The sequence below is a fragment of the Pseudophryne corroboree genome, chromosome 12 (assembly GCF_028390025.1).
Source record: "Pseudophryne corroboree isolate aPseCor3 chromosome 12, aPseCor3.hap2, whole genome shotgun sequence".
In the NCBI taxonomy this organism is placed as follows: domain Eukaryota; kingdom Metazoa; phylum Chordata; class Amphibia; order Anura; family Myobatrachidae; genus Pseudophryne; species Pseudophryne corroboree.
The window spans coordinates 170,076,222-170,101,260 of record NC_086455.1 but is presented as its reverse complement, the minus strand read 5'-3'; the positions used below and the strand labels follow the sequence as shown (position 1 = coordinate 170,101,260).

Below are 25,039 nucleotides of genomic sequence, written 5' to 3'. Positions count from 1 at the left end.
TAAAACACAAGTTTCCTAAGAATAACGTTTTTGGTGACATCAGTTTTGTGACCAGTGTTAGGTCGCCCCTTCCATACATAATAAAGATTCCGGAAGCCCCTTAAGAGTCCAATGACCATATGTAAATGGTATTCACCCAGTAGTCACTATGGGGGTCATTCTGACCCGTTCGCTCGCTGCTTTTTGTCGCAGCCGAGCGAACGGGTCCCTACTGGGCATGCGCCGGCGCCGTAGTGCACCGGCGCCGTAGTGCGCTGGCGCATGCCAGATGGCCGAAGGCCGTAGCAGGGCTGCAATCGCCTCTGCCTGATTGACAGGCAGAGGCGATCGCTGGGCGGGAGGGGGCGGAACGGTGGCATTTGGTCGCCGTTTCGTGGGAATGGGGGGGGCGGGCCACAGTGGCTGCGTGATGTCACACGCAGCCGCTGCGGACCGGGGAGCGGTGAGTAGCTCCTGGCCAGCACGCTAAAGCTGCGCTGGTCGGGAGCTACTCTTGAAGTGCACAGGCATCGCCGTTGTGCGATGCCTTTGCACTTCTGCGGGGGGGCCGGCACTGACATGAGGGGCGGACTAGCCCTGTGCTGGGCGTCCCCCTGCATGTCAGTGTGAATGATCGTAGCTGAGCTCAATTTAGCACAGCTACGATCAACTCGGAGTGTTCCCCTATGTCAACATTCGGAATGTCAACTTGGAGTGAATGTTGACAGTGAAAATGTAGAAATTCACAATCTCAACGTGGACATAATGTAGACATGGTGAGTGTTTAGGTTAAGGCAGTGTTGTCACTAGGGGGGGAGCAGGGGGTGCGGACTGCACCTGGGTGTCACCGTGACACCAAAATGACGGCTCCTCCTCAATAACAGGGAGCTGTGTGCTGCAATGAGGAGTACTACTGTATTCCTTATACTAGAAATAAACATTATTTACAGAAATGGCTAGAAATTGTGGGGTAGATGTATTAACCTGGAGAAGGCACAAGGAAGTGATAAACCAGTGATATGTGCAAGGTGATAAAGGCACCAGCCAATCAGATCCTAACTGTTAATTTACATATTGGAGCTGATTGGCTGGTGCCTTTATCACCTTGCACATATCACTGGTTTATCACTTCCTTATGCCTTCTCCAGGTTAATACATCTGCCCCATTGTCACCTCCTGGGTGTTACGGGGATATATGCTCCACTGGTCTGTAGCACTAACAATATTGCTTGTGTACCATATTTAATCATGAGTTGACTCCCAGCACTACAAGTAAATAGTATTTACCTGAATGACGTCAATGTGTAACTCAGAGTGATAATAATCCCCCAGCATTTCCGGCTCATTCCCGCTCTTCCACCGCTCAAATTCCAAATCTAAACTTTTGCTCATGAACGTCTTCACCGAATCCTTACAAGGAGAATTGGATTGTATTATTAGTACACAGGGGAGTTTATTGCAAGTTCTGATTTATATCTAAAAAAATATATAATTAAACAATGTGCTATTTAACGGTAATAAATCTAATATATATATATACACACATACATTATATATTATATAGTTGATCTTACAAATAAAAAGAGCAAAAAATTAATTGCAATCTTACTTACTACTTCATAAGACAAATAATTGGCCTCAAACTGTCTGATCTTATGTGGTGCTAGAAGACGTTTCAACTTGGATTCATCAATGTGTCCAACTAAGGTTGGGTCCTTCAAAATGTTGCTATAACAGAGAAGAGCAGAATATTTGTTACTGCTAAAAATATTAATTATACATTGAAGAGTTCACTGCTGGGTAATAAAGTCATCACTCAAGAACAATGTTTTTTAGAACCGTAATGACCAACATGTGATCCAAAGGCCTCAAGGAACCACTTGGTCCAATATAGCTGACCATACAGATAGTAACTCTCTTTATAATTTGACTATTAGCTCTTATTTCCATTCTAGAGGCGCACTGGGGGGTCCTTTCTACTTTCATTTACTGCCTGAAGCACTTTAGGGACCTTTCACTCTCTCGTGACTCCTGATGAAGGAGTTATGAAAGAATTATCATATCTGATACTGGCAGTATCGGACTGGGGCATGAAGGGCCCACCGGGGAAATGCTGTAGGGGCCCATGCTTAAGGGTGTGGCCAGGCTCCACTGGGGCGTGGCCAGCCACCACAGAGGTTTGGCTTACCATTACAGAGTACATGTTCTGTTCCCCTTGAAAATTATATAGTAAACCATATTCTTGTGAAGTATAATGTAACATATGTATAATGCATAATTCAACTGCACTAGGATAGAGACTGGAACCTGATCCCTAGAGGAGGAGGAGGGGCCACAGGCAGTGGGGCCCACCGGTGGTTCCCCCTGTGGGCCAGTCCAACCCTGGATACTGGACAATGATCAGAGAAGACAGAACTGGCACCAATCTGATCCTCTCGTGCATACTATGTACAGTACTCTACCTTTGTACGACAGCCGGCATTTACAACCCAACCCCTATCGGGTTCCGGGTCAGGATCAACACGTACGGGATCACAGCCATCGAGATACCGACCCCGTAATCCCGACACCGACTGCCGGCATTTACAACCCAACCCGTACTATCTGCTGTATTACTACTGAATATGTTGCCTGGCTCTTTCTTATTGATTGGTTTTCCACCCTACAGGAAGCTAATGACTGATTATCTGATTTGTCACCTAATTAAAGAGCAGGGAGACATTTTTTTTGTGCCTCATGACATCACAAGGCGTTCCTGCATCTATATTTCATCAAATATGTCATATAATTATGCACAGTCACAAATGTTCCATATCTATTAGCAAGGTATAGATACAAGACAAGATACAATACTCATGTGTGTTAGTTCTGATTAACAGTATTTACGTATTTCATCACTTTACAGATTGCTAAAATAATAATCACGAAAATGTTGTAGCAATAATTTTTACTGCTAATTACAAGCGGCTTTGTAGCCACGTAATTCTAAGTATACCTGTAACCTATACCACACTCGTCTGTGACCTCCACTGTGGAAGATCCCAGAGGAGAGTCCAAGTGGCTAGTGTGGGGGTAGTGGCAACGCGTTTCGCATCATTAAGTTCCCATCCACTTCACTAGGGAAGTTGGCAGGATTCATGAGAATTGCCTAATATTATCCTGGGAGTCAAGGAAGCCTCCCCAAAATTCAGGAGTCTCCCAGACCTATTACAGATGTAGCGATGCTCATCTTTGTTGCAACATGGCTTCCTGTATGGCGTGCCAGGGTATGACAATTTGCAGCCGGCGATTGCTCCATTAATTCCTTAAGGCAGTGGCTCTCAAACTGTGTGCCTCAGGACACTTGATGAGGTGCCTTGGATTGGTGGCCCAGGACCAATTGAAAATATTTATGGACAATTTACCAAGCACAACCAGCGCTAGTGGCAGCCAATCATAAACTATGTGGACAAACAGAAGCAAATCCTGTCCCTCACCGCACAATTGAACCCAAGGATGACATATAAACACAATTTACTTATTTTAATATTTCTACTATTTCAGCCGCATGGCCCTCGCTAGCGATGTCATCCGTCGGACCTGCATTCAGGTCCGATAGACGATGTCGCTGACAACAGGGGTACGCACATCGTCAGTGACATAGGGGGTCATTCCGAGTTGATTGCTAGCTGCCGTTGTTTGCAACGCAGCGATCAGTGAAAAAAACGGCTAATCTGGGCATGCGTATGCACCGCAATGCGCACGCGCGACGTACGGGTACAAAGCGCATCGTGGTTTTGCACAGGTTCTAGCAAAGCTTTCAGTCGCACGGCTGAACGCAGGAAGATTGACATGAAGTGGGCGTTTCTGGGTGGCAACTGACTGTTTTCAGGGAGTGCTTAGAAAAACGCAGACGTGTCGGGAAAAACGCAGGGCGTGGCTGGGCATTCGCTGGGCGGGTGTGTGACGTCAAAAGCCGTCCCTCCGTCGTTAGAATCAACGCACACGAAGAGTAACTACAGGGCTGGTCTTGCTTTGCAGAAAAAGATTTTGCAGGAGCTCTGCTGCATAAGCGTTCGCACTTCTGCAATGCGAAAATACACTCCCCAGGGGGCGGCGACAATGCGTTTGCACGGCTGCTAAAAACTGCTAGCGAGCGAACAACTCGGAATGACCCCCTTACATAGTACATACACACTAGACAATACCGTGAACGATGTTTTGGAATAGGACACATCGTCCACTATATAGTCTACTCTGTACCCGGCTTTACACAAATAGTTTTCTAGCAGGAATTATAATATAGATACTGGGAGATTCACACCTTTATTACCGATTTCCCCCCAAAATTGTACACATTTCTAGATCTTAATGAGGCTGCATGGTTAAAGCATTAAGCCCACATAAAGTGATCACTTTTTTTCCCCTTTAAATAGCAAGTTAAGTATCTTTTAGGCATTTAAACAATCAATTTTAAATAATTCTTATATATGCTCATACAAAGCATTATCTATTCTAGATTATTTTGGAGGTAAACCAGGTATGGCTGCTAGGCACACGCCGTCTCCCACAGACACAGGATCACAGATCCATCGTGTAATGACCGAGGGAGGTGGGCAGAGGAGGGAGGATGTCACAGTGCAATCAGCACTTACACATCTATTTATGAAATGGGAGATGAATTCTCTGCTGCAAAAGAGAAGGATATTGGAAGTCAAGACGGAAACTCCAAGGTGACTTTAAAGTTTAAACGTCCTTTTCATTTACAGAAAGAATACGAAATTCCTTATAAAATATATGTATAATATCTGTATATAAGGCATATTTGTCTACTCACTTTGGATAGATGTTTTTTACCCAACACAGAAGGAAAAAGATATCTTTATCGTCAAGTTCAAACTCTGAAATAATATCCTCCATTTGTGAGCTTATGAGTCGATGATAATGCTGAGCATAGGTGTTGCAGATATCAAATTCTTCAGGGTAACACGGTTTGAGATGTGTCACCACATGGGTTAAATCTTTTTTGAAAGTCTTCCCCAGAGTAATAAAAGTTTGTGCAAAGGTGGAAGAGACCTCATTCAGTGAAGCCTCCGGTAAGTTGTCAATTCTTTCAACCACAGATTGCTTAATTTCATTTTCCCACTTTGTCTTCCATTGCTTTGGCCTTTGGCTGTTGCCCTTTACTGAGCCGCTGTCTGATATGTACTTAGAGTCTTCTTTCTCTTCTTCTACTATGGCCTGTACCGCTTGGTACAACAAGTCCCCTTGTGTTTCGGTGATGGAGTCTTTGATCACTGTAAATACTGCAGTACTCAGTTTTTCATATAGTGACTTAAGAACCTCTTTTTTGTCCTGCAGAAGAATGTCCTCCTCTGGACTCAATATCCCATTCTCCATGGCTATCAAGTTCTTGCTGGCGTCCCAAAATCTATTTTTTTCTATTTGTTCTTCTATATCTTCAGCTAAAGAGAACAATATATAAAATAAACATTGCGAATACGGCAAAACGGAATAACCATAACGATCAGATATGTGTCCCTGTTATTCTAATTGCAGAGACAATAGTATCGTAAATCGATCAGTGAAAAAAACCTTGATTCTTGTCTAATGTAATCTATACAGTATATTAGATCTACAGGAGGGATGGCCATCGACCATGGATGATTCGAAATCATCGATGGTCTATAGCCCATATTGAATACTTTTACCATCGATGGTGTATAACCAGATTGGTAAGAACCGGGAATGGGATGTCCCTCCTCTTTAAGAGGCTGAGCTGTCACTCACAGCTCAGCCCCGCCCCCAGCTCTTACACATCAGAAGCGCAACCAGCCGTGCATGCAAATAAACGCCGATGGTAAAAACCATTGATGGTTATGCAAAGAATACTTAGCTGCCATCGATGGTTCATTTCACCATCAGCATCAATGGTAATCATCGATGGCAGTAGCTCCGATGGCCATCCCTACTTTACAGTATATCATATTACCACTGCATAGTATGTACGCACTAGCACGTGACACTCTTATATGGTGATGCTGTGCAGCACAGTATAATATATATTACCCAGTGACGTGTGGGGGTTACATACTATTTCCTGTGTGCTGGGATCCAGCCAGAGGATGGCTTGTGGATCTGACGGAAGTAAGGCGGATCGATCGCCTGTGGATCAGACAAGTAATCCAATAATCCATCTTTACTGGGACTCATAAAACATGGGCCGATCGGGGGCCAGGAAACCCCTGGTTTACTTGCCCCTTACGGGTCAGCATCGCACCTGTTATCTCTCTCTTTGACTCCACAACATCCGGCTCTGACGGACGCTCCTCAGGTTTTGGGGTTTTCCTGGGGGAGATGTATTTCATGACGCCCTTTTTCAATCCTTTATAAAATCCATTTTGCTTTTTGCTTTTCTCTGCGCCGTCTACATTGTCCCCAATGACACCGTCAGCCGTGGTATCATGTTCCACGCCGGCCATTTTTATTCTTATTTTTTTCCTATACATGAACGAAACTGGAAGACAAAAAAACAACAAAAACATTACATAAAGGACTGGATTATACACAGCTGCACGCCCCTCGGGAATTGTACAGTGACAGACAATGACTTCCTGTTTATTGTCACCATTTCTGGTCAGGTTAGCAGCCGGCTAGCCACAGAATTTAGAGGATATGCCGCCTAATATTACACTATTCATTGTTCTTTATTAGGTGCCCTCTGCCAAAAGCAAGGTGCACATTTAGGGGGACATTTACTAAGCAGTGATAAGAGCGGAGAAGTGAGCCAGTGGAGAAGTGCCCATGGCAACCAATCAGCATTGACGTAACATTTATAATTTGCATACTATACAGTTGAAGGGAGCAGCTGATTGGTTGCCATGGGCAACTTCTCCACAGGCTTACTTCTTCACTCTTTTCACTGCTTCATGAATAGACCCCTTGGTGCATACTTATACGCCACCATCGGTCGCACCACTAAAACTTGCACCGGCGCAACTGCGAAAATTTACGAACACAATCGGGACGCAAGTGCAGTATAGAAAAAAAACTAAACTCCGTGAACATCGCCATTGCGAGTGACTGAGAAGAATCAGGCCCAGAATACGCTAACACCCCCACTTATGCCAACTACCGAAAAATGTCATCACTCAGCGTCCCATTGGGGTTCTGTTGTTTTAAGTCAAATACAGTTACTACTAAGGGGGATATTCAATTGGCCAATTGCACCCCGCCCCCATTGGTCTATTCAATTAGCCTTGACACCGGCACTCATCGAGGATTTCGCCAATAATCAGACCCTGCTTAGTCCTGCTTTTCACGGGAAAAAACCTGTCTGTGAACTAATCACGGATTCTATGTGTTTTTATCTGAAAATGGAAAAATTTGGGCATAATTGAATAGGGAGAAAAATAATCCAGAAAAAGTAAAAAAATAAATAAAAAAATAATAAAATATATATATATATATATATATATATATATATATATATATATATATATATATATAGCACCAATGAAAGGCGGCACTCGGAGACTTTCACAAAGTGATCAACGTGGTTTTTACCACGTTGATCACTTTGTGAAAGTCTCCGAGTGCCGCCTTTCATTGGTGCTATACATTGAGCTGCTGGCTCTTAAGGAGGGCACCGGAGCCGTTCCCCTGGGAGGACGAGGAGTGCCAGACCAATTTCTGGACTATATATATATATATATATATATATATATATATATATATATAGCGGGGGGGGAAACCATGTTTCCCTAAGTATTGTTAATTACAGTATACTCAAGATGCAAAACTATGTGTGACGGCAGACATAAACGCAGACTGCAATGTGGGCGCTATGCTTTTCCCGTAGCTGACAGTAATTATGAAACACACTTGGGAAACCAGTTCTTCCCGTATACAATATAATTAATCCAAACAGGGTTTGTCCATAAATCCATGAGCTCATAATGCAACAGCATTTTAATGAACAGTTGCAAGCGCTCTGTTTTGTAAAGACGTATGAAAGCTTTCTAATAGTAAATAATTATCTTTTATACATTAGCCTTGCAATTAATTGCTGTATGTTAAATGACAGGGACTTTCCACGCTCCGTTTGGCATGTACATGTCTCATTGCAGTATTAACCACTTTTATACATTACTGTATATTAACATCAATTCTTTCTATTTCAGTAAATACATTTTAGTCTATAATTTACTTCCTTTAAGACGCTACATTTTTCCTAAGAAAAAGAGTGTACATGACAAGCATTGTGGAGAGTTCAACTTTCAAAGAAATATGGCAACAAGCGATGAGAAACATGTAAAGGATTCCATTCACTTACAAAGGTTACCCCTCCACGGTCTGATAAAACACCACTCCCAGATTCTGGATTATAGAGACAAGGCAATTCAAGCCTGGTCAGTTTACCAATGGTAAATCATAGGAATTGGTTCCCTTTAACCCATTACAATTTTCCACACTATATTTCAAAATCCCAGAAAATTCTAATCCCCTGTGGGCAGTGCTGTGTCTTGCTGAAACATGTTTTGCAATCAGGGAACTTTAGGAAAGAGCAAGACATCAGATAAAGAAACCAATCTCATGGTGGATAACAGGCAAAAAGTAAATGTTTAACTTTAGAGAATCTTAAAAGCGTTAATAGAAAAGTCTTTCTTGCAAGAAGTTTACGTCATGCACAAAGTATGCGCAGCGTCCCCCAGTTTCCCCAGCACATTACGAAGCATGCATGCAAAAACTCTTAAAATTCTGTAGAGTCAGAGGTTCTTAAACTCGGTCCTCGGGGGCACACACAGCGCATGTTTTGCAGGTAACCCAGCAGGTGCACAGGTGTATTAATTACTCACTGACACATTTTAAAAGGTCCACAGGTGGAGCAAATTATTTCACTTGTGATTCTGTAAGGAGACCTGCAAAACATGCACTTTGTGGGGTCCTGAGGACCGAGTTTGAGAACCTCTGCTGTAGAGTATCACACATCACAACAGACACAACTATTAAGACATTAAGGGGTCTATTCATGAAGCAGTGAAAAGAGCAGCTCCAGTGGAGAAGGTGCCCCATCAACCAATCAGCTGCTCTGTATAATTTTATAGTATGCAAATTATAAATGTTACATCAATGCTAATTGGTCGCCATGGGCAACTTCTCCACCGGCTCACTTCTCCTCTCTTATCACTGCTTCATGAATAGACCCCTAAGGAGCAGATGTATTAATCATAGCGAAGTGATAAAGAAGTGATAAGTAGAAGGTGATAACGCACCAGACAATCAGCTCCTAACTGTCATTTTTCAAACCCGTAATGATTGGCTGGTGCGTTATCACCTTGCGCTTATCACTGCTTTATCACTTCTCTAGGCTTAAATTCTTTTGCGGGGAGATCTTGAGGTTTTAGCATTGGCATATACTGTATATGCAAAAGAAAAGAGAGAGATCACGTCTGCGCTCATCTAGGTTAATACTAAGAGGATAAAAAAATACTAAGAGGATACAAAAATTATTATATGTATGGTATCTGATAAAAAGTCTTCAAAGTTGACTGAAGTAATGCGTAATGTCAATAAACCGTTAAGGAACCTGTCCTGGTGTCTCCTTAATTCTCCAAACTTGGATATGTCTGTTCACTCGACCGTACTTCAGGCTATGGGGTAGTTTCTCCTTAGTGAAGTCACAAAAATTCGTTCCCCGGATTTCCTCTTGCGTTTCCTTCCAAAGTAATGGGGTAGTTCTTATTCTCAATGGTTGGAGACAGAAAGACAAAAAGAAGGCCGCTGATAGTGTAGTAGGTAAATTATAGGTCGTAGGAGGATATTATAGAGGGAATTCTTAAAAAGGTGGTGGTTGCTAATTGCGTACCAGTACTCGCGTGAGAGACGTGATGTACCCCATACATAAAGGTATCTTTAGTGTTCTTGTAATTTCTCCTTTTCCTGCCGATCGAATCTTTTGTAGTTCTTATCCTCGGGAATAAAAGAGGAAATGGGGCAGATGATAGTGTAGTAGATTATAAAAATAAATGAGGGGTGTTTTACCCTTCCAAATTTATGGTCTATATTAGGGGAGTGCGTACCGTACTCACATCCATAAGGGAGGGTGTAAAACATATAAAGGTATCTTTTAGGTTGATATGCTGTCGTACACGGACACACTCATGCAGGTAAACCAAGTAAAGGAAGAAGGGGCGTACCCAACTCACACTGTGCTTGGAGGAAACTTGTATATAAAGGTATCTTTATGGAAATCCTGCTGGTTCTGGGTACTCCTTATTTCAAGATCCGTCCCTCTAGTTGTTCAATAATGCTGGAAACCGTTCCAACTGGCTTTAATTCCACAGAATCTGGTAGAGTAATGGACAACTCTGGAACAGCTGGTAACTCATTTACATGAAGTTCCCCTTTAGATTTCAAAGGCACAAAATTGCTTTCCAATAGCTCCTCTTCATCTACTTTGAGAACTGAAATCAGGGAACAGGAGGAAGAGGAGGTAGAGGACGATGATTCAGATTCACCAGGTGCGGCTCCTGTTCTCACAGCCTCACATACCCCGAACCAGCAGCGGTAACAATTATAAAGCGCACGCGGGCAGCACGGGAGAACTAGGCTTAACCCGGGCAACACACGCGGCTCAGCTTTGCAAAGCTTTTCAGTTGGAATGCAAAGCTGAGCCGCGTGTGTTGCCCGGGTTAAGCCTAGTTCTCCCGTGCTGCCCGCGTGCGCTTTATAATTGTTACCGCTGCTGGTTCGGGGTATGTGAGGCTGTGAGAACAGGAGCCGCACCTGGTGAATCTGAATCATCGTCCTCTACCTCCTCTTCCTCCTGTTCCCTGATTTCAGTTCTCAAAGTAGATGAAGAGGAGCTATTGGAAAGCAATTTTGTGCCTTTGAAATCTAAAGGGGAACTTCATGTAAATGAGTTACCAGCTGTTCCAGAGTTGTCCATTACTCTACCAGATTCTGTGGAATTAAAGCCAGTTGGAACGGTTTCCAGCATTATTGAACAACTAGAGGGACGGATCTTGAAATAAGGAGTACCCAGAACCAGCAGGATTTCCATAAAGATACCTTTATATACAAGTTTCCTCCAAGCACAGTGTGAGTTGGGTACGCCCCTTCTTCCTTTACTTGGTTTACCTGCATGAGTGTGTCCGTGTACGACAGCATATCAACCTAAAAGATACCTTTATATGTTTTACACCCTCCCTTATGGATGTGAGTACGGTACGCACTCCCCTAATATAGACCATAAATTTGGAAGGGTAAAACACCCCTCATTTATTTTTATAATCTACTACACTATCATCTGCCCCATTTCCTCTTTTATTCCCGAGGATAAGAACTACAAAAGATTTGACCGGCAGGAAAAGGAGAAATTACAAGAACACTAAAGATACCTTTATGTATGGGGTACATCACGTCTCTCACGCGAGTACTGGTACGCAATTAGCAACCACCACCTTTTTAAGAATTCCCTCTATAATATCCTCCTACGACCTATAATTTACCTACTACACTATCAGCGGCCTTCTTTTTGTCTTTCTGTCTCCAACCATTGAGAATAAGAACTACCCCATTACTTTGGAAGGAAACGCAAGAGGAAATCCGGGGAACGAATTTTTGTGACTTCACTAAGGAGAAACTACCCCATAGCCTGAAGTACGGTCGAGTGAACAGACATATCCAAGTTTGGAGAATTAAGGAGACACCAGGACAGGTTCCTTAACGGTTTATTGACATTACGCATTACTTCAGTCAACTTTGAAGACTTTTTATCAGATACCATACATATAATAATTTTTGTATCCTCTTAGTATTTTTTTATCCTCTTAGTATTAACCTAGATGAGCGCAGACGTGATCTCTCTCTTTTCTTTTGTGTATTGACGTTTAGGGGTGCTGAGTGACCCCCTGTAGATATCACTACTGCTGCTCTCTGGGGCGCGGCAGTCCTTTCAGCAGCTTTTCTATATACTGTATATGCTCCGCAGGTAAGTGCACCCCACTAAAGGCGACTCTAGTTGTAGGTATCTCATTCGCATCTCCGCTTGTGGTTGCATGAACGTAACTGGGTGCCAACAGAGTGCCAGCATGTAGGCCAGGTTAGAGAGGGCGTGTAAAGGGAGAGTAGGCAGAACTGAGGGGTACGATGAGACGTGTGTACGCAGAGATCCGTCAGACGCACCTGTGGCAGGTGGCATAGGGCTTATGTAAATGTAGGGTGACAATAAGAACATCTCTGAAACCAAGCGTATGTATGTATAGTCGCGTAAATCTCTGCTCATAGACGAATATCCACATTTACTATCATTCTGTGCCCGCAAAGAAAGTGCTACTGCGTCTGACTGCAACGCTGAGCTGGCCCCTAAAGACTATAAACAAGTATCACAGTCACAGTCCTGCAATGATGCCCCATATGGGTCAACAAACCTTTAGGTAAGAGTGTGTGGCACTGATGTCATTATCCATTTTACATACAATTACATAACGATAAACTCATTTTAATCGGAATGGTGCGTTCCTCAGTCTGTGCAGTACGGTTATCTCTTCTACTGTAAGCAAACATTTTTTTAGCGGCGAAAGAGAAATGACCGACTACGGCCGTGTAATTATCGTGTGCTGATGTGTCCGGAAAATCTACATTTATTGCTGCAACAATTATCCTTTGTCTTTAGATCAAGTGATAAAATGCCTCCTGATTAAGAGTGACCATCAGCTGCGTTCTTTATTATTCATGGATAATAAGATTTCTTATATATAACAGATATCAGGGTATCAAGGGTGAAATATTACTACAGAGACTATATACAGTATGCATACTGTACTATACACATATATACCATATATATGCTTTAAACAATCTCATCAATTTACCATATATATATATATATATATATATATATATACACATACATATACATATGTAACATTTATTAACACTTATATAGCGCCAGCATATATGCCTGGGCTTTACAATTGGGAAGCATAGATTACTTGTGAATGAAAGAAATAAGCATATCATTTGTGGGGCAGTACGGACGGTGTAGTGGTTAGCATTACTGCCTCAAAGCACTGAGCACTGTGGCCCTAACTGTGTGGAGTTTGTATATTCTCTCCATGCTTGTGTGGGTTTCCTCTTACAATCCAAAAATATACTGGTAGGTTAATTGGCTCCCAACAAAAATTAATCCGATTGTGTGTGCGTGTATATGTGGTGGGGAATATAGAGTGTAAGCTCCACTGGTGCAAGGACTGATGTAAATGTAATCTCTGTAAAGCGCTGCGGAATATGTGTGCGCTATATAAATAACTGGTAATAAATAAATAAATACATCTGTGATGTTCTTACCTGTGAAGGATGGGGTCTTTGTGCAGATTTATAAGATCTGTGACTTAAGCACTCCTACATCAGTACTACTGAGCACGATGCATCAATGTGCAGACCTTATTATAGCCTGGCTGCATTGCTCCACCCCTTGCATTACACAGACGCTTTCATCTCCCCTGCCTGGCTCGGCCATTTCATCATCACACAAGTGAAAACTTCCCCACTTCCTGGAAAACCCCCATTCTGAGCATCTCCTGCGAGCTCCACATGTCTGCAATAGATTACAGCGAGCGATTGCAGCTTCTTCTAATGTATATATAGCGTAGACCCTAAATTCAGAACTGAAAGTGAAAGTGTTGCGCTGCAGACAGCTGCGCTATGCTCGTGTCAGCTGTCGCTGTATTGCATCTGACTGTGATATTTATTATCCCCGGAGGGACAGAATTGTGCCCCAGGTGCATAGATCTGTTACACCCGTACTAGTGAGAAGACGTCCACTCTGATACAATAATAATAATTTTATTTATATAGCGATTTTCTCCCTTTAAAACTTAAAGTCGTTTTTACAGACATCAGAAACGCGGTGCATTGTGCAAGGATTCGGTATTACAGAATATGGAAACCCACGCAGAAATAATTAAAAACGACAGAAACCTAGAGAGCACAATAACCATATTGCAGCGTTTGCGCAGACATTTTGGGTAATTACTTCTATGGGTTATATATTCCACCCATGAAATGTACCAAGCGAGGCAGCCGTCTTGGGGACACTACGTAGGAATACCCTGGGTGGAATAGGTTACTCCTAGAAGAGATGACACCAAATGGGTGATTGCAGTGTCCTAACGCTCTGAGCAGGGTCCGTGTACTTTTCATCCCATCCACGAGCGCACCAGCTGAGGCAGCCATGTTGGGCACACTACAGAGGTCACACTGTGGGAGATAAGCCTTACAAGGACCAAAGGCCAGAGCCGGCCTTAAGCATAGGCAAACTAGGGCATTTGGTATGCTTAGGGGCACCAGCAGCTTCTGCTGATTAAAATGATATGCGGCATGCCTACATTCTGTGTGTGACTGCGGCTGTATCTGCATCTGAAATGCTACATTACAGTGATTTCCAGGAATACACTACAATGTAGCATTTCGGATGCAGATACAGCTGCAGTCACACACAGAATATAGGCATGCCGCATATCATTTTAATCAGCAGAAGCTGCTTGTGCATCCTAGCCACATAGTAATGCAAATAAGATGCATTTTCATAAACAAAAGGCGCCCGACGTTAGCAGAGCTGCCAGCTGACTCAAGCCAGGGATCTCCTGCAAAACTAGCGGCGGTGCTAGGGGGGCACCAGCCAAAATCTTGCCTAGGGCATCATATTGGTTAGGGCCAGCTCTGCCCAAGGCATATCTGGGATAGCTGGGATGTGTGTGGTAGTATGGTATACCCTGTATGGATAGGTCCACGAGAGGTAAATCCTGCCCAGGAAGGGTGCACTTCAGTGGAGGTATAGCACACAGGCATAGCATACAGTGGGGCAAAAGTATATGGTAAAAAAGCAGGAAACACCAAATACAGCAGACGGTGATGCAGTTCGGGCACAATCTGTGGTAGGACCGTGTGTTGACCGATACAGGTGGCAATAGCAACAAAGGACAGTCATTGCTATACACAGTTAAACAGCATACAAAACTAATTAGTAGCATTCAACGACTTATGGTAAAATAGCTCCTCTAGGGCCCTGAGGTGTTGCTGTAGCCCCAACGAAGAGATACTGGATCATTGGTAGGGAGTGCAGGAGCCTCTGTGGCCTGTACATAGTGCCAGATGCCACCATTGCAAACGTCCCTAAGCAGTGGGGTGGAGGGTGTCTGGTGTTCGCTGGAGAGAGGGACAACCAATGTTCATGTATGTAGATAGCGTGGCCCTAGAGTAGGCAAGCGGCTGGGCAGGTGATTTGGCGTGTTGTTCTTAACTCCTGGCGGCAGGTGCAAGGGGGTCCAGCGGCAGATGCAATGAGAGACGCCAGCAGAGCGGAGGCAAGATGGCGACTGCTGTCCGGCGATTGCCCTGACTCCCTCCTTGGCTATCTGGCTACGGAGATAAAGTACCAGGCAATCAGCTCCTAACTGCCATGTTACAGGCTGTGTTTGAAAGATGACAGGAGCTAGTTGGATGGTACTTTATCACCGTCCACTTTATCTCTTTCCAAGGCTTAGTACATCTGCCCCTTAGGGCCAGGTTAGAGGCGCATGCCAGCCACACACAATACCAATGTTCCCATGGTTGAGCGATTATTTGCTATCGGCATGTGTAAAATATTCTGAGAACGCTAAGGTGCATGACTAACCCAATGTTTTTTTTAATCACGGGGACCTACAGTATCAGAATATATTTTACGTCACCCCTAGGCCAAACGTTTCTGATTGAGAAATTTAGAAAGAAATATTATATTAAGTACATTGTGTTTATAATTATATGTCATCCTTAGGGTCAGTTGTGTGGTGAGGGACAAGATTTCTTTCTGATTGTCCCCATATTTTATGATTGACAGCCACCAGCGCTGGTTTTGCCTGTTATATTGACCATACATAATTTAGTCCTGGACCACCAATCCTAGGCACCCCTGCAAGTGTCCTGAGGAACCCCAGGGTGCCTCGGTGCTGTGGTGTACGGAACTGTTGGTATCAGAAATGGAGAGACAAGGCTTCCAAAGCGTCAGGTGTGGCTGCATGTCTTTCTATATATGCATGGAAAGAGTTACAAAGAGAAAACATTGTATATACATAAACATATTAATACAAATAGAAAACACAAGATAAAATAATCAAAATATAAAATTCAGGAGTAAATGGTAATTGTATAACCTCAGATTAGCAGCGACGCGTTTCACAAAGCCCTGTCTGCTTCCCCTTTTTTCGAAACTGCACCACTTTGGAAATTCATAGGTTAGTTCCAGACCTCTAGCACACCGTCTTTATTGCCACAGGTAACCCTGTACTATATTCTTTTCCTGTAAATTATGAGTCTTTGTCATCGTTTCTACCTTTGAAGATAATTTATCAGCATGTAGTGTCCAAGTACACTACCTCCATGGAGTTATCACTTGATATTATTAATACTGCTTAAGGTTAGGATATTGTTTTTCCTGTTGTTCTGTCTTCTAGTTTATAGGTAATAATCCAATTATTTTATTGCTTTTTCCAATCTTGTGTATAATATCCTTCATGAGCCCAGCTACAGTAGTTCTTTACAGCGTGCCAAGTCAGATATAATACAGAAGAAAGGTACACAACAATAACATATTCATTCATTCATTCTGCCCAGCAGGTAAGCGATTTGCGTCTTGGGAATGGGAGGGGTCTTAGCGTGCAAGGTCATGTTTACAATAGAACTCTGGCTACAGTTAAGGTGCATTCACACTCTACGAGATAACGATATAGCTAATTTTCACCGTCATGAGCGATATTGTTAACTATATTGCCCAGTATGTATGCACCATTACTATGCAGTTTTTCACTTTGAGAGCGGGATGAATTAAGATACATCGCCGCCCCTCGCCGCTTACCACAGCGATGTTGATCGCATATGTACTAACATATGCGATCAATATCGCAATGCGGTGACGGAGGCTCCCCGTGATACCTGTGAGGTGGTCTGCGGGGGTCTCCGTCCGTCACCTCCCAGGGGTCTCCACACTGCCTGGATGCCAGGAAGCAGCAGCAGGCTGCCCCCGGCGCCTCCTCCTCCCCCCTGCACCCGGAAGGACCTCCGGCTGCGTTGCTAGGGAGAGGAGGAGATTACCTTCCGGTACCAGGGCTGCCTGGAGGAAGGTGTGCCGGGGGGGAGGGGGGTCGGCGTCTGCAGCGGCGGGTTGCGGCAGTCAGCGATAAGAAGCCCATATGCTTCTATAGGGTATCGCCATCCAGAAATGGCGATACCCTGGACGGCGAAAAACCGGCGCTAGGGTCTTAGTACATTTGAAAATGCGGTAAAACCCCCGTTTTGGGGGGTTTTACCACATTTTTCCTTTAGTACACCCCACCCTCAGACTCTGGAATTAAACTAATAATAATAATAATAATAATAATAATAATTAATAAATACACCAGTTCTTTATTTTAATGTATTTTTTTTAATGTATTTCCCTCCTACTTATTCTACTTACACAGAATGCATTGAACCTACGTAGTGCACACAAGATGGCTGCCTCACATGGTGTAATCAGGATGAACTGTATGTGGGCCTTATTATCTAGGTATTTGATGTGGAACCGTTTATCTACTGAGACATATGTGGTGTGATCTACTATAGGCATCTCAAGTATATTTTGTATTACCCAAGGTACATTATATTATTGTGGAGAAATATAAGTATTGTTTATCCTGCTTTGGATAAAACATAGTGCATCCAAGATGGCTGCTGTGCCGGTTGTGGCTATAATGGCAGCTTCAGTTGCAGTTTTGTTAATTTAGCAAAACATGGCAACAATTTTGTCTGTAAACAGCTGTACTCCCAGCACAGGAGGGTGTACGGTATGTCACATTCTCTGCTTTACATTCCATTTACACTATGTGGAGCTCATGTGGCCTCTCGAGGGCTTCAGCTATCTCCCTGGGACAATGCATAAATAGAATGTGCGTTGGGTGACACCATAAAGGGAGCATGTACTGCAATCAGCCGCGAGGTATGCGCAGTGTGCTGTATTGTCGCAGCCAGTGCCTCCACACAGAGGAATTCCTCTTATCGGGTTATAGTACGTGACCCGCACCAGTGGGGCAGAAACCCATCCTGATATGGCCATGCATCACTTCATTCAGGTTACAGCACGCTGGGAATTCCAGTCAGCAGAGAACGTGAATGAAGGAAAATAATTACTGGCAGAGAGAGATTTACTGTATACTGATAGATATCTATATAATTATGTTATTCTATTCATTTGGTTTTGTTGGCAAGGTGGGTGCACTAGTCAAAGCGATGTTTACGTTCCGGTATGACCCAGAGAAAGCAACGATGAACCTGGGTGATAGGGGGTGTAGAGGAGGGGCTGATTCTTTCCTCTTCACAGCTGTGTTCGGGTCTCTTAAACAAGCCAGCGTCCAGGTAATTAATACCTGCCCCCCCCTCTCATGTACTCAGGGCATCCCTTCTGCCTGTTTATGCTGCTGACTTTGACAGATGTCTCCTCATACACTGTGGCTTCAGTCGCGCCAAAGAACCACTCTTGGTGCCACAAGTCCCAGGCGACTCAGCGGCATCGAGTGTCTCAAAATGTGCATTTTGTTCGCATAAATAAAACAATTGGGTGTGACAGAGCTACACTGCTAGATTGCATTGATCAATTTCATGTGTGACATTTGTACATCTGTGTGCGACACGGCGAGTTCCGCTGTGCTTCATCTGCGACTTTGTGTACATGTGTTAATCCAGTGGTCTCCAACCTTAGTTGGGGTGTGAGCTACTTTCGAGGGAAAAAAACTCTGGAAGAGCTCCCCCCTCCCCCCAATGCGCCCGCATTCCTGTGAAAGTGGGTGTGGGCTCATACAAGTGGGTGTGGTCTCACAAAAGTGGGTGTGGCCTCACAACAGTAATGCCCCCCTGCGTAGTGCCAGATACAAAAATAATGCCCCTCAGCAGTGCCAGAAACACAAATAATGTCCCCCAGCAGTGCCAGATATACAATTAATGCCCCCAGCAGTGCCAGATATACAATTAATGCCCCCAGCAGTGCCAGATATACAATTAATGCCCCCAGCAGTGCCAGATATACAATTAATGCCCCCCAGCAGTGCCAGATATACAATTAATGCCCCCCAGCAGTGCCAGATATACAATTAATGCCCCCCAGCAGTGCCAGATATATAAATAATGCCCCTACCGCAGTGCCAGATATACAACTAATGCCCCTACCGCAGTGCCAGATACATATGATGCCCCAGCATTGCCAGATACAACAGTAGTGCCCACAGTTGTTGCCCCCGCATACGCCGTTGTGTCTGAGGGGAGGAGATGAAAAGAGCCCACTAGCAGCAACAGCGCATCTCCAACGTCTGAAGTACTGGCACTGCGGATGTCTCTGACCGCGCCCGGCGCAGCCATTTGAAATATGGTACGGACCGCCAGCCAATCAGGAGCCGGCATGTGAGCTCTGATTGGCTGACGGCCAGCACCATATTAATATGCACCCACCGCCACAAGCTACTTAAGAAGCGGTACCGAGCTACCGCGATGAGTTGGCGACCACTGTGTTAATCCAAATCCCTGTGCGGTTAATGAAACAGCCCAGGGTTTCTAGTACACAGTGGCCCCCATTCCGAGTTGTTCGCTCGTTATTTATTTTCGCTACGGAGCGATTAGTCGCTAATGCGCATGCGCAATGTTCGCAGTGCGCCTGCGCCAAGTAAATTTGCACAAAAGTTTGGTTTTTTACTCACGGCATAACAAGGTTTTTTCATCGTTCTGCTGATCGTAGTGTGATTGACAGGAAGTGGGTGCTTCTGGGCGAAAACTGACCGTTTTCTGGGAGTGTGCGGAAAAACGCAGGCGTGTCGGGGAAAAACGCGGGAGTGTCTGGAGAAACGGGGGAGTGGCTGGGCGAACGCTGGGTGTGTTTGTGATGTCAAACCAGGAACAAAACTGACTGAACTGATCGCAGTGTAGGAGTAAGTCTCGAGCTACTCAGAAACTGCAAAGAAATTTCTATTCGCAATTCTGCTAATCTTTCGTTCGCAATTCTGCTAAGCTAAGATACACTCCCAGAGGGCGGCGGCTTAGCGTGTGCAATGCTGCTAAAAGCAGCTAGCGAGCGAACAACTCGGAATGAGGGCCAGTGAGTGGCGTTTTGCTGCATCTGCAAAGAAAAAGACGCCATGTTACACTTCTCAGAGTGGCTCAGTCATGCCGGGGGGTCTTGCGCTTTTGAGGCTACGTGCATGGGATGCAGATGCAAGAAACATATGCCCTTATTTATCAATGAGTGATAAATTTCACTGAGTGGGAATAGAACCTGTGGCAAGCGAAGCTCGCCACCGAGCCCGCAAGGAGCTTTGTTGCACTCGTTCCCCCTGCCGGCGTTGGGATGTTGACCAGTGGGATCCTGGCCGCCGGCAAAACAGCCCCAACCTGAAAAGATAGGTCACAATGAAAGTCATAGGCAAGACAAGAGATGGGAGCAGGTAGCTTTGTGCCACGGCTTGTCTGGTACAATATAGCTATGTCCAATCACGGCACTTAGAGGTGAATATGAGCAGGTCAAGATCTAGAGAGTCATTGAGTGTGACATTTAAATATTTCAAGGATTCCACGTTGGCCAGAGGTGAGTCAGCGGAGCAAGCGCCACTATTTGTGGGGAACAAGATTCCTTCCCCATCTGGCGTGACACAGAAAACAGCGTTTGTCTTGTTACTATTATGGTTAGTTTCTTCTCCATTAACCATGGTTAAATATTTACCAAGTCAATTGTAAGAGCATTGTTTATGATAATGACGTTTTTAGCAATGTGATACATCGGTGTTTTTCAACCACTGTGCCGTGACACACTAGTGCGCCCTGAGCAGTCTCCAGGTGTGCCGCCATAGAAGCAGAGCCAGGCTCGTCAGTGTTTTGCCGCTACGGAGGCCCTGGAACGATCAGTACTGGTGGGTTTAGTGGTTGCAGTGTTGGGCTCTTCTGGCTTTCTCAGATGGGGCTCAGGCGTGACCTATGGAGAAGCTGCGACATGACATCCTAGGACACGCAACTGCACCATGCATCACCATTATATTTGAGTGGAAAAAAATGGTGTACCTTGCCAATATTTAAATGTTGTTCAGTATGCCGTGAGTTGTAAAAGGTTGGAAATCTCTGTGATACATGATTGGATGATTGGCACAGAGCAGTTCGGCTGTAGGTCATTGACAGGTTTTATACTGTACTATGGATAAAGGGACCAGTACTCCCCCAAAGTTACAAATCCATAACATTCATAGGGGCCTATTTATTAACATTATTATTCTAATAAAAATTGATTATCACTCAAATGTATTAAAGTGTTTTGGAGCAATCTTCATTAAAAAACTGCTCCAAACCCTTCAATTCACTTTTTTTTTTAGTAATCAGATCACATTCCCCATACTTATACTGGGAAATGCGATCTGGGCAAATTTACAAAAAAAAAGTGAATAAAAAGCCGCAATGAGCCCCTGGATAATTGCGACAGCTCCAGCTGGCTTAATTACAGGAATCATTGCGAGATCCCTACTTCTGCACAGCTTTCTCTGCCCCCCCCAGCAGTGACTCAGCTTCGGTGATCAGCTGTGTGTGTCTGATGGACACACAGGCTGATCACAGTAATGTCGAAGTCAGATAAATTACACATACAAACTACACACAGAGCGGCACTTCTCGGTGGTGGCGTAAGGACGCAATTGACGTATATGGATGCACCATGCTTCTTTACTGCGCATCTTGCATTGAGTCACACGGCGTGCGTGTTGCCGCGTGGTGGGTGTGTATATGGTAAAAGGCGCAGTCACTGAGGAATGCCATAAAGACGCACACAGACACATATTCATACAACACATAAATTACACATGGATAAAACAATTCACATGATACCGATACAAATATAATTCACAGTACCGTAGGTGTAAGAGGGATAATGGTCACTCACAAGTCTTTCAGGAGACCAGAGCTGATACCTGATTGGTTGATTCAGCGTACAGCGGAGTTGTGTTCATTGGGGAGACGTCACCAGCTTACACACGACTCGCTGGTTTACTAAAATAACGTAACAGATGGCTGCGGTTTAGTATAAATTCATAAACAAGCACAGCCGGAATTTCCAGGCCTCCAGAGAGGTTACTGTATGCCATTTATTATACAGTTTGTATGCTGTAATATTTATAATCATTCACAGTCATAAACCTTTCACTGTAATGGGCGCGATCTATTGATAGATCTGGATTATTAGTTACAGTATGTGGTAGTTAATGGGCGGTGCGGTCCCTTTAGCAGAAAGCAGGAACACGGTTATCTGCCCCCACACTTCCTGTCATCCCGGGAGACGCCATCGCTTTTCTGTAAAAACACGTGATCTCGTTTATTTTCAGTCTGACGTTTTCTAAGTCAACTGTGTAAACATACTTGGTTTAGAAACGGAGCGAAACAGCTGAATACATTCTCAGTGTGACAATAGGCACTTTATATAGCTTAGTGCTTCGGGGCAAAGACATTTAAACAGTCTCTTATAAAAATAAGAATTTACTTGCCGATAATTCTATTTCTCGGAGTCCGTAGTGGATGCTGGGGTTCCTGAAAGGACCATGGGGAATAGCGGCTCCGCAGGAGACAGGGCACAAAAAGTAAAGCTTTAGGATCAGGTGGTGTGCACTGGCTCCTCCCCCTATGACCCTCCTCCAAGCCAGTTAGATACTGTGCCCGGACGAGCGTACATAATAAGGAAGGATTTTGAATCCCGGGTAAGACTCATACCAGCCACACCAATCACACTGTACAACCTGTGATCTGAACCCAGTTAACAGTATGATAACAGCGGAGCCTCTGAAAAGATGGCTCACAACAATAATAACCCGATTTTTGTAACTATGTACAAGTATTGCAGATAATCCGCACTTGGGATGGGCGCCCAGCATCCACTACGGACTCCGAGAAATAGAATTATCGGTAAGTAAATTCTTATTTTCTCTATCGTCCTAGTGGATGCTGGGGTTCCTGAAAGGACCATGGGGATAATACCAAAGCTCCCAAACGGGCGGGAGAGTGCGGATGACTCTGCAGCACCGAATGAGAGAACTCCAGGTCCTCCTTAGCCAGGGTATCAAATTTGTAGGATTTTACAAACGTGTTTGCCCCTGACTAAATAACCGCTCGGCAAAGTTGTAAAAGCCGAGACCCCTCGGGCAGCCGCCCAAGATGAGCCCACCTTCCTTGTGGAATGGGCATTTACATATTTTGGCTGTGGCAGGCCTGCCACAGAATGTGCAAGCTGAATTGTATTACACATCCAACTAGCAATAGTCTGCTTAGAAGCAAAAGCACCCAGTTTGTTGGGTGCATACAGGATAACAGCAAGTCAGTTTTCCTGACTCCAGCCGTCCTGGAACATATTTTCAGGGCCCTGACAACATCTAGCAACTTGGAGTCCTCCAAGTCCCTAGTAGGTGCAAGGCACCACAATAAGCTGGTTCAGGTGAAACACTGACACCACCTTAGGGAGAGAACTGGGGACGAGTCTGCAGCTCTGCCCTGTCCGAATGGACAAACAGATATGGGCTTTTTTGAGAAAAAACCACCAATTTGACACTCGCCTGGTCCAGGCCAGGGCCAAGATCATGGTCACTTTTCATGTGAGATGCTTCAAATCCACAGATTTGACTGGTTTTAAACCAATGTGATTTGAGGAATCCCAGAACTACGTTGAGATCCCACAGTGCCACTGGAGGCACAAAAGGGGGTTGTATATGCAATACTCCCTTGACAAAATTCTGGACTTCAGGAACTGAAGCCAATTCTTTCTGGAAGAAAATCGACAGGGCCGAAATTTGAACCTTAATGGACCCCAATTTGAGGCCCATAGACACTCCTGTTTTCAGGAAATGCAGGAAACGACCGAGTTGAAATTTCTTTGTGGGGCCTTCCTGGCCTCACACCACGCAACATATTTTCGCCACATGTGGTGATAATGTTGTCCGGTCACCTCCTTTCTGGCTTTGACCAGGGTAGGAATGACCTCTTCCGGAATGCCTTTTTCCCTTAGGATCCGGCGTTCCACCGCCATGCCGACAAACGCAGCTGCGGTAAGTCTTGGAACAGACATGGTACTTGCTGAAGCAAGTCCCTTCTTAGCGGCAGAGGCCATAAAACCTCTGTAAGCATCTCTTGAAGTTCCGGGTACCAAGTCCTTCTTGGCCAATCCGGAGCCATGAGTATAGTTCTTACTCCTCTACGTCTTATAATTCTCAGCACCTTAGGTATGAGAAGCAGAGGAGGGAACACATACACCGACTGGTACACCCACGGTGTTACCAGAACGTCCACAGCTATTGCCTGAGGGTCTCTTGACCTGGCGCAATACCTGTCCCGTTTTTTGTTCAGACGGGACGCCATCATGTCCACCTTTGGTATTTCCCAACGGTTTACAATCATGTGGAAAAAACTTCCCGATGAAGTTTCCACTCTCCCGGGTGGAGGTCGTGCCTGCTGAGGAAGTCTGCTTCCCAGTTTCCATTCCCGGGATGAAACACTGCTGACAGTGCTATCACATGATTTTCCGCCCAGCGAAAAGTCCTTGCAGTTTTTGCCATTGCCCTCCTGCTTCTTGTGTCGCCCTGTCTGTTTACGTGGGCGACTGCCGTGATGTTTTTCCCACTGGATCAATACCGGCTGACCTTGAAGCAGAGGTCTTGCTAAGCTTAGAGTATTATAAATTTACCCTTAGCTCCAGTATATTTATGTGGAGAAAAGTCTCCAGACTTGATCACACTCCCTGGAAATTTTTTCCTTGTGTGACTGCTCCCCAGCCTCTCGGGCTGGGCTCCGTGGTCACCAGCATCCAATCCTGAATGCCAAATCTGCGGCCCTCTAGAAGATGGGCACTCCATAACCACCACAGGAGAGACACCCTTGTCCTTGGATATAGGGTTATCCGCTGATGCATCTGAAGATGCGATCCGGACCATTTGTCCAGCAGATCCCACTGAAAAGTTCTTGCGTGAAATCTGCCGAATGGAATTGCTTCGTAGGAAGCCAC

At 44.6% G+C, this 25,039-nt stretch overlaps 1 protein-coding gene across 2 annotated transcripts in view; it reads right to left on the bottom strand.

Annotated features, from left to right (window-relative positions):
* The window catches only part of TNFAIP2 (TNF alpha induced protein 2), a 63,298-nt gene that overhangs the window by 14,962 nt on the left and 23,297 nt on the right, over positions 1–25,039 (bottom strand). The window contains exons 1-5 of one of the 2 annotated variants that reach the window (XM_063948505.1): positions 13,312–13,563; positions 6,239–6,475; positions 4,796–5,423; positions 1,593–1,707; positions 1,267–1,389 (exon numbers count right to left, since the gene is read on the bottom strand). In XM_063948505.1, coding sequence (XP_063804575.1) covers positions 1,267–1,389; positions 1,593–1,707; positions 4,796–5,423; positions 6,239–6,467 — 1,095 coding nt within the window. In that variant the 5' untranslated portion in view covers positions 6,468–6,475; positions 13,312–13,563. Of the gene's footprint in view, positions 1–1,266; positions 1,390–1,592; positions 1,708–4,795; positions 5,424–6,238; positions 6,476–13,311; positions 13,564–25,039 lie in introns of those variants that run through there. The other variant, XM_063948506.1, reaches the window with a different exon arrangement.